This window comes from Eleutherodactylus coqui, chromosome 3, assembly GCF_035609145.1.
Source record: "Eleutherodactylus coqui strain aEleCoq1 chromosome 3, aEleCoq1.hap1, whole genome shotgun sequence".
NCBI classification, from domain to species: domain Eukaryota; kingdom Metazoa; phylum Chordata; class Amphibia; order Anura; family Eleutherodactylidae; genus Eleutherodactylus; species Eleutherodactylus coqui.
Genome location: NC_089839.1, coordinates 44,296,440 through 44,310,833, shown reverse-complemented (window position 1 = coordinate 44,310,833; position 14,394 = coordinate 44,296,440). Strand labels below are relative to the sequence as shown.

At 46.9% G+C, this 14,394-nt stretch overlaps 1 protein-coding gene across 3 annotated transcripts in view; it reads left to right on the top strand.

Moving 5' to 3' along the window:
• TTC7A (tetratricopeptide repeat domain 7A) overlaps positions 1-14,394 on the top strand; it is a 436,415-nt gene that overhangs the window by 221,564 nt on the left and 200,457 nt on the right. For all 3 annotated transcript variants that reach the window (XM_066595533.1, XM_066595532.1, XM_066595534.1), the window contains one exon: positions 2,587-2,747. In XM_066595533.1, coding sequence (XP_066451630.1) covers positions 2,587-2,747 — 161 coding nt within the window. The remainder of the gene's footprint in view (positions 1-2,586; positions 2,748-14,394) is intronic.

Below are 14,394 nucleotides of genomic sequence, written 5' to 3'. Positions count from 1 at the left end.
ACGCTTGCGATCTGCAGATCTATAGACCCAGTGCATCCCAATGGGAGCGGGCACATGTCCGTTTTTTATGCGGATGTGCGATAAATTATAGGACACAACGATTCGCAGAACGCGCCTATCTGCTTTCTGCGCATTGTTGTGTTCTATATATGCGCTCAATGGGGCCGGCGGCAGCAGCGCCGACCCCTTTGAGAACATATACTAAGATTGTTCTCCTCTGTCACAGCTGTGCCACAGCTGTGCCACAACTGTGGCAGAGAAGAACAATGAATGGGTGAGTGAGTGCTGCCTCTGATTGGCTGGGCGCAGGGACCAATCAGAGGCAGCTCTCAGCTGTCATTCAATAGCCCTTCCCCGAAAATTCATCCAGCGCTTGCTGGCAGCCCATTGCTTTCAATGGAGCCGGCTGTATTGCTGGCTAGATTAAATTCAATGGGCGAACATCGTTCTCCTCTGCCACAGCTGTGCCACAGCTGTGGCAGAGGATAGCGGGCAGCACTGGGCCGTTTTGCTGAAAACGCTGCTAGGTGCAGATTTTTCAGCGAATCATCGGCCCCGGTCACTCGATTTGTGGATGCGCATCCGTTATGCGATCCGCAAATCGCGCGAAAAAACGCCCATGTAATTGAGGCCTAATGCTTTCAGAGTCAAGTTAAACTTTACTATTTTTCACAAAGACCGGTCATCAATTTGCTATTTTTCATGGATATGAATAGGACGTGCAATGTGCATGGTCTGTGCAAATCAGACAGCACACATAGAGGAACATGCACATGCTATCCATTGCATGTTCAGCCTAAGTTTCTTGGGCGCAGCACACGTATGCCAATCTAAATAATCTCTTACTGAGAGCAATAACATCTATTTCTACTGGCTAGCATTCCATCCTAAAATTTGCATAAATTTCCCCAGTAGCCTTATAAATCTTTTCACACCTTCTAGGTGCTCTCCCTAATGGGAAACTATACCTTTCCTCACTCACATCATAGGCAAACCCCCCGAAACAGCTGTCTGTACATCGTTAACTGTTCCTTTTAGAGAAGACTCTGCTTTTGGCTTATGTTCTCCCAATCATTGTAACAAGGTTTGTTAAAAGGTCTGACATTGACTTGCAGGAATACTGCCTTCTAATAGGTGGCGCTGTAGAGGCATTGTTCCATCTCATTTGCATACATTTTCCAGAGAAGCATAGAGAGCTTAAAGAGAAGCTATACCCTTCCTGATTTCTAGTAGTTAATAAACTTTTTTCTTTATGTTTCAGTAAATCCCCGTATTCACCATGAAATAACAATTTTGGAGGATCTTTTCTTTTATTTCTATGTTTTGCCGTTTCTCAGTTATACGACCTAGAAAAAAAATTAGATGAATTGACAACCGACGGCTATCATGTCACTTGTCAACTGGCTTGAGGCACAGTCAGTCTGCCAATATCAACATTAGTTGGACACAGTGTTCAATCTGCAAGGACACTCCACGACGTACAGTTATGTCATGGAGGTTCAGGTTTTGTATAGAGCGGGATCGGGGGGTCGATCCCATTCTATACAATGTAGGTGTCGGCTCTTTGCAACTAGTAAACCTTTAAATGTCACTGTCAATTCTGATAGCGGCATTTAAATACCCCGATCGGAGTTCGGGGGTCCCAAACTACCCCCCTGCAATGAAATTGGAGGGTGCCGTTCAATTACTATAACAGTCGGGAGCTTTCTGAGGGCTCCCAGGGCTGCCATTGCAGATTGCCTAGGAAGCCATGCCTGTGGCGAGGTTTGATAGATTGCCTGTCAGATTGTGGCATAATGTAATTCTATGGTATTACATTACACTGCAGGAGCAATCAAATGATTGTAAGTTCAAGTCCCCTACAGGGAATATAAAAATGTAAAAATGAGTAAAAAAAAAAAAAAGGTTTTAACTATTAAAAAATAAAAGGCAATAAATGTTTTTAAAACCTATTTTACTATATTTATATTCAGAATTTCAGAATCAAAAAGCAAAAATATATTTGGTATAACTGCGTTCATAAAAGTCCAGTCTATCAAAGTAATGCATTATTTATCTTACATGATGAATGTAGTCAGAGAAAATTACATAACGTCAGAATTGCAACTGGCTCCAAAAAAATTAATTAAAAAAACTATCAAAAGGGTACCAATAGAAACTACAGGACGTCTCGCAGAAAACGATCCCTTTTTGCTGCAGAGTTTACGCCGTAAAAACAAGGCCCCTCAAAGACGGCAGAATTCCTTTTTTTGTTTTCATCTCACTCCACTTAGATTTTTTTTAAAAGTCCTTCAGTACATTACATGGCACATTATAACATTGAAAAATACAACTCGTCCCACAAAACAAAGCCCTCAGACGGCTTCATTGAAGGATAAATAAGAGTTATGATTTTTTGAAAGTGGGGAGGCAAAAATGAATAAAAAAGGGCCATGTTCTTAAGGGGTTAAAGGGTTATTTGCCATCTATGGCATATCACGAGCTTATTACACATTTGATAAGTGAAATTAAATGTTTCTGCTTTTACAAGCAAAAATTAATTGACAATCGTTCAAAGCTTCATAACATGTATTTTTTATTAATTAGATTGCGGATGCGATAGAACACCTCCAGGAGGCGCTGAAACTGAGGAAGGATGATCTGTACTGCCTACATCTGCTGGCTCTACTATTATCAGCACAGAAACAGTACAAACATGCAATTGATGTCATCGACATGGCCCTAGCTGAGTATCCAGAAAATTTCAGGTACACATCATTATTTTTAAGCTAATTAAAGATGTTCTCCAGGACTTTTACTAACATAGAATGATAGAGTTGGAAGGGACCTCCAGGGTCATCGGGTCCAACCCCCTGCTCAGTGCGGAATCACTAAATCATCCCAGACAGATATTTGTCCAGCCTTTGTTTGAACACTTCTATTTAAGGAGAACTCACCACCTCCCGTGGTAACCTGTTCCACTCATTGATCCCCCTCACTGTCTAATATCTAATCTGTGTCTCCTCCCTTTCAGTTTCATCCCGTTGCTTCTAGTCTTGTACAGATGAGAATATGGCTGATCCCTCTGCACTGTGACAGCCCTTCAGATATTTGTAGATGGCTATTAAGTCTCCTCTCAGCCTTCTCTTTTGCAACCTAAACATTCCCAGATCCTTTAACCGTTCCTCATAGGACATGATTTGCAGACCGCTCACCATCTTGGTAACTCTTCTCTTTACTTGCTGCAGTTTGTCAATGTCTTTTTTAAAGTGGGGCGCCCAGAACTGGACACAGTATTCTGGATGAGGCCTGGCTAAGGAATAGTAGAGGGGGATAATGACCTCACGTGATCTAGACTCTATATTGATTACATACTCACAGGATAGACATTAGATTAATTAGGAAAGCGCCTGATGACAGGCTGGGTATGAAGAACAGAGCGGTCCAGCCGGGCGCTCGGAGTGGGGAACAGCTGGATGCAGAAGGCGAGCGGGGATACTGCGCTTGTCTTCTGCATCCTCCGCTAGCAGCACAAGATGATCGCTCATCTTTTTTTTAACTTTATTTTCTTTATTAAGGAAAATTTGCACAGTACATAATAAAATCATATGGTAAACAAACTCGGTATTGCAAATAGTACATACTGTGTTGTAACTTGCTTGAACGTAATAACATAACATTTTCCTTGTACATTTTTTCTTTTGGGTTGCGATAAACTTAAACAATTAAACACAAACCGTCTATGCCTATTGGATAAAGTCTTTTATGAGATGGAACTCTGCGTTTGCTATTTGCTTAGTAAATGGGGGCACAGGAGAGCGAATGGGGGGGGGGGGGGATGGAAAGAGGGAACATGAGTCTGGGAGTTCATTCTACAGATAAAGTGGAATTGGCATCCAGCCAGATATCCCATATTTTTTTAAATTTGTTTGGGCAGCCTCTGTTTTGGTAAATAATTTTTTCGTAGGAGATTACTGTGTTCACCGACCGAACCCAACATGAGATCGTAGGGATTCCCGCAGCCATCCAATAAGTAGCTATTGTTTTACGCGCCAAGAATAAGGTCTTCTGTAGGAAGGTGCGGGTGTGGTACGGCCATTCCTCTTCCTCCAATAGGCCAAATAGGATCGTCTTAGGGTCCATCCCAATATTAAGGGGGGATGGTAGTAGTGAGTTTATGAAGGATACAATCTCAGACCAGAATCCATTTACCAGGGGGCAGTCCCAAATCAAATGCCAGAAGTTAGCTTCTGGCTGGCGGCATCTATGGCAGGAGTTTGAGGAAGAGTTGCCCATTTTATATAGACGGCTGGGTGTGAGGTATGCTTGGTGGATAATATATAGCTGGATCAGTTTATTGTTGACTGCAGGGGAAACTGAGAGATGGGATTCGGATATATCTGTCCAGTCCTCCGGTGTTAAGGACGGAATGGCTGTCTTCCATCTATCGTAGGCTGAGGGCGGGTTATGGTCGGTTTTGGCTGAAAGGAGGTGCGTGTAGAGCACCGAGATTAGGCCCTTGGGTCCCTGGGATCTGAGGATACCAATTGTGGGGTATTTGGATATGTTTGTGGAGGTAGGTGGGAATTGGGAGTTCAGGGCGTGCCGCAACTGAAAGTATCTAAATAGCTGAAGTTGTGGGGACTGTGTTTTTTCCCGCAATTGGTTAAATGTTAGGAGACTCCCGTCTGTATATACGTCTCCCACCGACACCACTCCAAAAGATCTCCAATATTGGGGGTCTGGGACTGACTGGAGGGCTTTAAGGCCGGGGTTGTTCCATAAGGGAAGTTCGCACATTACTCCTTTGTATTGTTGGATGGCCTTAGCCTCCCTCCACACCTTTAAAGCTAGTTTGTGAAGTGGCAGTATATCGGGAGGGTTGGTATGTTCTGGGAATTCCAGGAAATTTAAAAGGTTGTTACCTTTTACTTGTTTTGCCAGGTATTGGTCAGCGATGGGCATTTCCCGTTCTAGGAACCAGCTCCGGACGTTGCGTAGCTGTCCGGCTAGGTAATATACGTGCAGGTCTGGGAGCGCCATTCCAGCCCGCTCCTTCGGTCTTTGTAGGGTCGAAAGACTAAGCTTGGATCGTGTGGAGTTCCAAATGAAAGATGTAGTGAAGGAATTGAGGGCTTGAAAGATGCGTTTGGGTACAATTATTGGCATATGTTGTAGTACATACAGGCATTTAGGTTGAATCGCCATCTTTATCAGGTTTATACGGCCAGCTACCGAAAGCGGTAATTTGGCCCATCGCACTAGTTTATTTTTGACATTCCCGAGCAGTGGGTCGATATTATCTTTTATGGCGTTATTTGGATTTCGGGACATATATATTCCCAAGTATTTGAAAGTGGAAACCACGGCTAGGTTATATCTGGCGACACAAGGGTCTATTATTGGGTCGAGATTTGTATATAGAATTGTGGACTTGGGCCAGTTGACATGTAGACCCGATAAGTGGGAAAATTTATCAATTTGGGTCATAGCGTGGGAGAAGGAGGTTATAGGGTCTGACAAAAATAGGATTGTATCATCCGCATATAAGCCCACTTTACTTTCAAGGCCCGCCCATTTAATGCCGGTTACTTCAGGGGTGCTTCTCAACCGGATTGCCATGGCTTCAATGGCTATGGCAAATAGTGCCGGGGACAGCGGGCAGCCCTGACGGGTGCCTCTTGCGAGGCGGAACTCGGTGGATGGTATGCCGTTTACTATCACGTTGGCGCTTGGCGATTTGTAAATGGTTTTAACCCATTGTAAGAATTGGGGGCCAAACCCAAAGCGAACCAGGCAGGCCTCGAGAAAAGTCCACTCCAGCGAATCGAAGGCCTTCATTATGTCTAATGAGACCAATGCCCAGGGCATGTTAAACTGTTTGCCCAGTTGAATTGCTGTCTGTACTCTCCGTATGTTGATTGTTGTGGACTTTCCTGGCATAAAGCCGGTCTGGTCAGGGTGTATAATAGATAGGATTACTTGATTTAGTCTTGTGGCCAGGAGTTTTGTTAGGATTTTGTAATCGACATTTACCAGGGATATGGGTCGGTATGAGCTGCAGTCTGTGGGGTCTTTGTCTGGTTTCAAAATAACTATAATAGATGCTCCGTAGAATGAGGGCGGAAGGGATTGGTCTAATTGGGCCTGTTGCAATGTTTCTAATAGCAGCGGAGCCAGTTGTTCATCATATTTCCGGTACATTTCAATCGGGAGGCCGTCCGGGCCTGGGGCTTTATTAGATGCCATGTCTCGGATTGTCTGCCGTATTTCGTCTAGGGTGATTGGGGCCTCCAGGAACTCTACCTGTTCTACGGACAATGTTGGAAAGGTCAGGTCACTCAGGTAGTCTAGGATATCTGCCTTTGAAAAATTTGTGGGTGAGCTATATAGGTTAGCGTAGTATTCTTTAAAACGATTTGTGATGGCTGGGGCGTCAGTCAGCTCCGCACCATTTTGATCTTTTATCTTAAGGATTGTGTTTAGGTGTTTCTCGTGTTTAATCAGGTTGGCTAACAAATGGCTGGATTGGTTACCTAGTTCGAAGTAATATTGCTTCGCAAAGAATAATTTACGTTTGGCCTTAGCGTGAACTTGGTGTTTGTAGAGGCGGGAACAACTGAGCCATGCTTCTTTGTTGGAGTCCGTGGGGTTATCAGTGTAGGTCTTTTCTGCCTCAAGTGTCTTGCTTTCTATCTCTCTGTCCGCCTGGGCTGTGGTTTGTTTGATATATGTAATGGCTGATTTAAGGAACCCCCGAAGGTATGCTTTAAGGGTATCCCATCTCAGGGCCGGGTGGGTATTGTTATTGTGGGCATCTAAGAAGAGAGATATATGAAACGGAGTTTGGTCATCTGGGCCCAACAATTTAAGCCAAAACGGGTGTAGTTTCCAGGTAGGCAAATTTTTGAGTTGGGGAAATTTCAGTGTTAGGAGTATCGGACTGTGGTCCGATATTCCCCGCGGACAATGTGCTACATCTGAAAGATACACCGCCACTTCCGCGGAGCTGAATATATAGTCAATTCTCGAGAGGGAGTTCTGGCCGGGGGAGTGGCAAGTATATTCCAGGATGTCGGGATGATGTAGCCGCCAGAGGTCGACCCAACCCACACTCTCGGTTATCTGCCGGAGGGAGGAGTTAGTGCTTGTATTGGTGTTAGCTAGGGCATAGAATTTGTCTTTGGTCGGGTCCATTACTAAATTAAAGTCTCCCATACAGAGTACTCCTACTGAGGGGTATTGGTGTGCGAAGGACACAGCCGTCTGAAGGAGGGAGAGGTTATTGTGTGGTGGATTATAAATACATAAGATGACATATGGTTTGGAATCTATTTCTGCATACACAAATATCGATCTACCCTCCGGGTCTTTACGGACATTAATAGGGTTCCATCTTATAGATCTGTGTATAAGCAATGTAACGCCTCTGGAAGAGGGGGTGTGAAAGGAGTGGGCCGCCCACTGTACCCACGGCTTCTTAAGGGTGTCAACTCTGTCCCTAGTGAGGTGGGTCTCCTGCAAACACACGATATGGGGGTTTGTTTGTTTAATAAAGGAGAAGACTTTCCTGCGCTTAAGGGCTGTGCCGAGACCACGTACGTTCCAGCTAAGATATTTTAAAGACATTGGTATCGGTGTAAATATAGGTCTCAATCGGCGCCTCTATAATTGGGGGAGGACGGGGGGAAGGACTTTGCAAATACAGAGCAGTGGGGGTCATTGGCATAGACAGTTCAAAACATATAACAACAATTGTCTCAAAACAGTTTAAACCATTGGTTATTAGCATCCTGTCTGAATATAAACGTAGGAACCCTAAATTAGGGTTCCGGTAAATCTAAAGACAGGAGTCGATGAAAACCTTAAGCTACAAACTATCTGTAGGTAGCTGATCTTACTGGGGGGGGAAAGGGTCCCAGTGGCCTATGGGTGGCTGACTTTGTCTGGTGAACTTAAATTATTAAATTGAAGTAACGTTGAGACACGGCAGGTCCCGGGCTACAGGTCCGCGGCATGGACGGCCGGCACACCACCAGTAGGTCAGGGGGATAATAAGCTTCTCAGCCACATTTCAACTTAGTATACATATTTATACATATTATGAATTGGTGCCTCTTGGTGACACCGGATGCATTCTGAGCCACTCCAGAGCTTCAGTAGGAGAGTGTAAAAAAATTACTTTTCCCTCTGCGGCAATGCGCAGACGGGCTGGGTATGCCATTGAATAGGGGATATTTCTATCCCTAAATTTCTTTTTAACCTCCACAAAGGTAGCTCTTTGTTTTTGCAAGTCCGCAGAAAAGTCAGGGAAGATAGATATCACTGAGTTGTTGTGTTTGAGTGGGCCTTTTAATCTGGCTTGACGTAGGGCGGCGTCACGATCCCTGCAGTTTAGAATTCTTGCTAGGAACGGGCGTGGGGGTGCGCCCGGCTGTGGTGGTTTCGCCGGGACGCGATGAGCCCTCTCCACGGCGAAGTGGGCAGAGAAGGTGTCTTCGCCCAACAATGATTTTAGCCAATTTTCCGCAAAGAGTTCTGGTTGTGAGCCTTCCATCTTCTCAGGTAGGCCGATTATGCGTAAATTATTGCGGCGCGCCCGATTTTCAAGATCATCAGTTTTTGCTTGGCAATATTCCGCTGTTCTCATGGCTTTCTTGACTGTTGCGGGGATTGGACGCAGGGAGTCCTCCACATTCGAAATGCGGTCCTCCATCTCCCTCACCCTGCCGCGCATATTTTGTAGATCTTGTCTCAGGAGGACTACGTCTGATTTGACCTCTTCTATCTTATCTGTAAGGGCGGACTTGCAGGTGTTAATTGCCTCCAGGAGTTGACGCATTGTTGGTTCTGGTGGCTGCCCAGATGCATCTTCGGTTTCTTTTGTTTGAGCGGGTCGCGTCACTCGAGGGGTATGCTCCGGAGTTTCAGTGCGTGAAAATTCTTTCAGTCTCTCTGCCGCAGGGCCGCTTTTTGCGCGCGTGCTCATGTTCACGGGCAGTTATTTAACGTGTTTGACTGAAAGCGTAAGCGGTTTCTTTGGTGATGTGAACGTGTGGGTATTTCTGAAAAAGATTATTTGCTTATGGGGCTGGTTAGTCGATCCGGTAGCTTGTGAGGGTTCTAGTAGAGAGTTTAGATTGTTATTGTCTCCGGGAGCCTTACTGTCACAGAGTCTCGATCGTCTTCCGGAGTTTAGCGTACTGGTGAGATGAGTTATCAATATAGGGAGATATTATTTTATTTTGGGCTACGGTCAGTTCAGGTAGCTCAGCCGGATAGTCGTCGGGTCTTAGCGGCCTCCTCTGTAGCGGTTAGGGGGTCGCAACTGAGCCGCAGAGGGGAGAGTCATAGAGTGGGGAGGTATTTTATGTTTTGCTGGCTCAAGTCCAAATTAGTTCGGAGGGGATGGGGTTTCCCCGTCCAGGCTTCTCCTCTCCAGGCGTTTGGCGTCTAGCTCGGCGGCGTGCCGCTGCTAGGTGTTGTCCCCCGACCTTTGTCCCCACTTACGATTTTGTCGCCGGCTCCGCTGGGCCGGATCACGGTCGGCAGGTCGTCTTGCCCCCGGCGTCCAGCCGGGTGTGGTGAGTTGTGTTCACTGCGGTGGTGAAAGTGCCGGGCGGTGGTGAAAGAGTCACGGTTCTCGGCAGCTCCGCGGCAGACGAACCGCTGCAGGGGAATCGGGAGTTCTGTCTCTCCGCGGCAGCAAGGGGGCTTTGTTTCGCCGAACAGCCAGGAGCAGCGCGTTCCCAGGGATCGTCAAGCCCAGTAACAGGCGCCGGGACCGCCCGGACGGCCGTTCCACCAGGCCCAGTGCGTTGTGTCTTCACGGCAGCGGAAGAGAAGGCGCCACGCGGACCTCGTGTCGGCCGGGTTGTCTCAGGTGGCAAGTAGGTGGCGCAGCCGGGTGCAGGAGATCTCAGTCTCTCGGGAGGTGTCCGGTCTCCGGGCCGCCGGTCGCTCAGGAGCGCAGGGGTTAACGATCATTCAGTCCCCAGCAATGCGTCCCGGGAGGCAAGGAAGCCGCTCGCGCCCCCCCCGCGGTCGGGCTCAGGTTTTCAGCGGAGGTACTCTCCGCAGCGGCAGGGAGGGGGCACGGGAGGAAGCTCGGAGGCAGCTGCTCCTCAAGACACAGCAGCGCCTGTCTCTCTGCAGCGCCCAGCCGGGACGGCGAGCGCCCGACCCGCGGGTAGGAGGGGAGGGGGATTTGCAGCAGGAGAAGGAGAGATCGCCTATGTCTCCTCCGCGGTCGGGCTCAGGCGCCCCGGCGGTGGCGCTCACAGCGGCGGCAGAAGGGGCAAATCCGGGAGGAGATTCGGAGGTGGCTGCTCCGCAAAGCGAAGGATCGCTCGTCCTCCTGCAGCGCCCGGTCGGGACGGTAAGTATGTTCGCCCCGCAGCCGCGGGAGGGGGGCTCCAAGCGGCCGCCCGGACGGCCGGGGCCGACGGTTCAGCTCCGCAAGCGCCGACTTGTTTTTCGGAGGGAGAGGAGAAGGGCAGCTCTGTCCTCCAGAACGGTGCTCGGCGGGGTAAGTCTCCGGCGCTGCCACTCTGGACGTCGGCAGCGGCGGGAAGCAGACAGGGCGTTGGCGCGGTCTCACCTCCGGGCCGGTCCACGTCGCTTCACAGCACGCTCGGCGGGTCCAATCAGTCCCGGTTCCGTCCCAGCCTCTTGCAGCAGGTTTTAGAGGACTTTTTTGTCCTATTACGGCACCCTAAGGTCAGGATTCTTGCAGGATTAGCTTTTCCCCTGGGGAGCACCTCTCAAGTGCGACTTGCCATGTTGGTCGCTGGCCACGCCCCCCGATGATCGCTCATCTTGAGCGATCATTTTGCGCTGTAAATGACACAATGAATATTTTTCAAAAGTCGCTCAAAAGATGTGTCTAAATAGGCCTAAATATAAGTCATTTATGCATTTCAGTACAGTTTGGGCTGCAGGATCACAACATATCCTGGCCAAACATATCCCAGAAGGATAGTTTCTACATTGCGCACCCTCTGGAAAACAAGATATAATGCTTACACCGGGTATTATATGGTAGTCTCATATGGAAATGAACTCTCCTTCTACAAAATACTCCATTGGGGTTACATGTAGTAAATTATCTATGTAATGAAAGTGTACAATGTCAGGATAGTATTCATCTATCGGTCTACAGCTACCCTAAGGGTAGTAAAAAATCTGCAGCGAATCCACATCTAACCCCCAGTGGCAAAATCTTAATGGATTTTAGTGCGGGTTTGCATGGATTTCACTCTTCGCATTCAAATCCACACCAAACAATATACATACTGTGCTTTGTAAATCTGCAGCGTATGTCAATTCCGGGCACGAGATTTCTTAAAGGGGTTGTCCAGTTGTAGACTATTGATGGCCTATCATCCGAATCACCTTCCCATCTACTGTTGATGACTCGTCCTAAGGAGAGGTCACTAATAGTTTACAATTGGACAACCCCTGTAAATCCCATTCACATGGCTTGTACTGCCAGTGCTGTGGAAATTCCACAGCATTTATGCCTCGTGTGAACATTCTCTAAAGCTGACCATTTACATTAGAGAATGTTCAATGGACCCCACTAATTTCTATAGGAACCTATGGCATTGTAATGTGAATGATGCTCTTCCACCATGGCTTCTGTCATGGCAACAACGATACGACACATATTTCAAGATCCGCCATCTGTTGCTTCCCAAGACATCACCGCCGACACCAGAAGTGTCTGGCAGTCACTCGTCCTTTTCTTCCTTCAGCGATCAATTAGCATTTTTGGCTGACAGCGATATAATGCTCATGGCCAGACTAATTGACTATATATTTATCACCATGAAAGAATTGACCCAACTTAATGACATGGAACCGTACAAGCAATCAATGTGATCAATAGTTTGTTTCCACTGTTAGTGAACTTGTGACGGAAGGTCGTTCACTTACATCCTATGTATATTTCATGATTGTAGCCAGTAAATTGTATTGAGTAGTATAATAACATGAATCGGGCAAATAAGAAACCTCAAGATGGAAAACATCTTAGAAGCCATGTTCTTAAAGCACATCCATCTGCTTTCTACAGAACAGCTTGTACTCTACCTGACGACGTCCGCTAACATTCACAGATTTATGTTCATTACACGCGTAGCGACATTTACGGCATAATCATAGTAGATGCTATACATTATGTCTTATAGGTGAAGGTCCAATATCTGAGACCCCATCTAGGAGGAGTAGTGTGTCCCGGGACCCATGTTTAGCTGTACAAGCTGGATGTCCGGGACCATAAAGGGAAGGTTTCTCTCTACTATAGTCCATGAGGGTTATAGAAATAGTCGAGGTCCAACACTAAACTATCCAGCTAAAAAGAGTGAGCGAGACTGAAACTAGATTGCTACGTCCGCTGGATGCACTAAAGCGCCACTCCACAGATGGGACGCAAACGTGTCCGATTAAAACTGCAAACACACACATAAAGTACTTGCACGGACCAGTTGCACCTCTCCAGGAAACAGAATGGACAACCGACCCCAACTGATTAGGGAAAGAGTGGCACCCCTGCCCAAAAGTCATCGCCTCGATAAATGCGGCCCCACTGTCTTTTTCTAGTAACCTGACTATCCCTGATCAGGGAGCTGGAGAGATGCACTAAATAGACACACAGGACAAGACAATGTACTGACACACCAAACACAGAACAGAACTGGACATACGGAACATGTCTGGCAACCAGCACAGACACATCAAACACGTCGCTGTTCACACCAAACATACAACAGTTAGTGTATAACGAGGAACCCCACCCAGAGCTCACATGCAAGCAGATGAAATACCACAGCAAGTCTAAGTGTCCTCACACCAGGGGAATAGACAGTCAGCCACCATGCTGACATAGGGAACTGAGTCAGACCTCAACCATCCGACACACAAATGAGAAATAGGATGTCTGGAGGTTGTACCTGTCAGAAGAAGGGAAGAGGAGGTCTGCATATGCTGCAGACTAGAACTACAGGTGTCCAAACCGTCTTTAGAGAAGCAGAGACACACTATCAGACAGACATGCAAACACAGCTCTGAGTGGGCACAAGACAGTGATATCCAAGTAGTGAAATGACCAGCATCAACTACTGAGAGATGCTGGTTTTTATATGCTGCAGATTTAATGGGATTGGCTGGCGGAGAATACCATACCCAGCCAGCTCAATTAACCCCTACCTGTGAAGGTGTGCACCAGGAAGCTTGTAGAACAACAGGTCCCAGATGCACAACCTAACACATGTGTCAAGAGGCCTGTCGTCTCTCCTGAGAGCACCCAAAAAGTGTGTGGAGACACCTAGGGGTGAGTGGGTGGGGGTGGTTGTCTCTCCCCAAGGAGGTAACCTAGAAGGGATGTGAAAAGACACCTGAGAGGTGAGTGAGGAGACTTATAAAGAACTGCATGCTCCTCTGGGTAATTTATGCAAATAAGGAAGATGGAACAATACCTCTGCAGCGCCGCCTATTGGATGGCAGCATTCCTTCAAATCAATGTACTACTCTCTAACAAGTCTGTAAAGCAATGGTTTGGAATAGGACTCTCACCAGCCAAGCCAGAAACCTACTGCACACTGATGAGAGGCAAACCCCCTGAAACAGCTGTCTGTATATGATTTTCTGGCTTGGTTTCCTATTCCCAATCATTATTTTACAGACTTGTTAAAGAGTCGTACATTGATTTGAAGGAATGCTGCCATCCAATAGGTGGCGCTGCAGAGGTATTGTTCCATCTTCCTTTTTTTACGAAAACCATGTGAAAAAGAGACTAAAGAGGTCTCCATCTCACATAGTAAACCTTATGGTTTCATCCCACCTCCGCCTCCATGAAGTTTTCTGCATAGAAAGCATAAACTCGAGTTGGAGTCAATGCTGGAGGGAAGAGTGAACTGTGACAGCCTGTACATTTCCATGGGACCCTGCTGTACCTGTTTTTGATTTCCTGTATAGAGTTATGCAAATGTTTTTGTGCATGAAAACAAAAGCAAGCAGAGTTAGAGTAGGGCTCAATACTCAGGCGTGCATCCCCTAACGTGGCTCGGAGGCTTATGGAGCCATATCACAGCCACACACATGCGCTCTTACACTTTTTTTCGACTATGTCACCATTTCCAGTAGAATATGCTTTGTTACCAAGTACAATTGAACTTTTTTGATTCGATTTTAGTACACTGTTTTGGTGAGAATCGGGGTGGGGGTGGGGGAGGGGACATTGTCTCACCCAGGCAGATCTTCCCGGCTTCTTGCTGCTAATTAGGCAAGAGGTAAGAAAACCTTGTGGCTAACTGCTCAGTAAAATTCTGCTAGTGCTCTGTTTTTATAACGATCATTAAAATCTCTTCAATTCTCCTCGGACGCTGTGACATTAACTGCCATAAAGCAAACCGA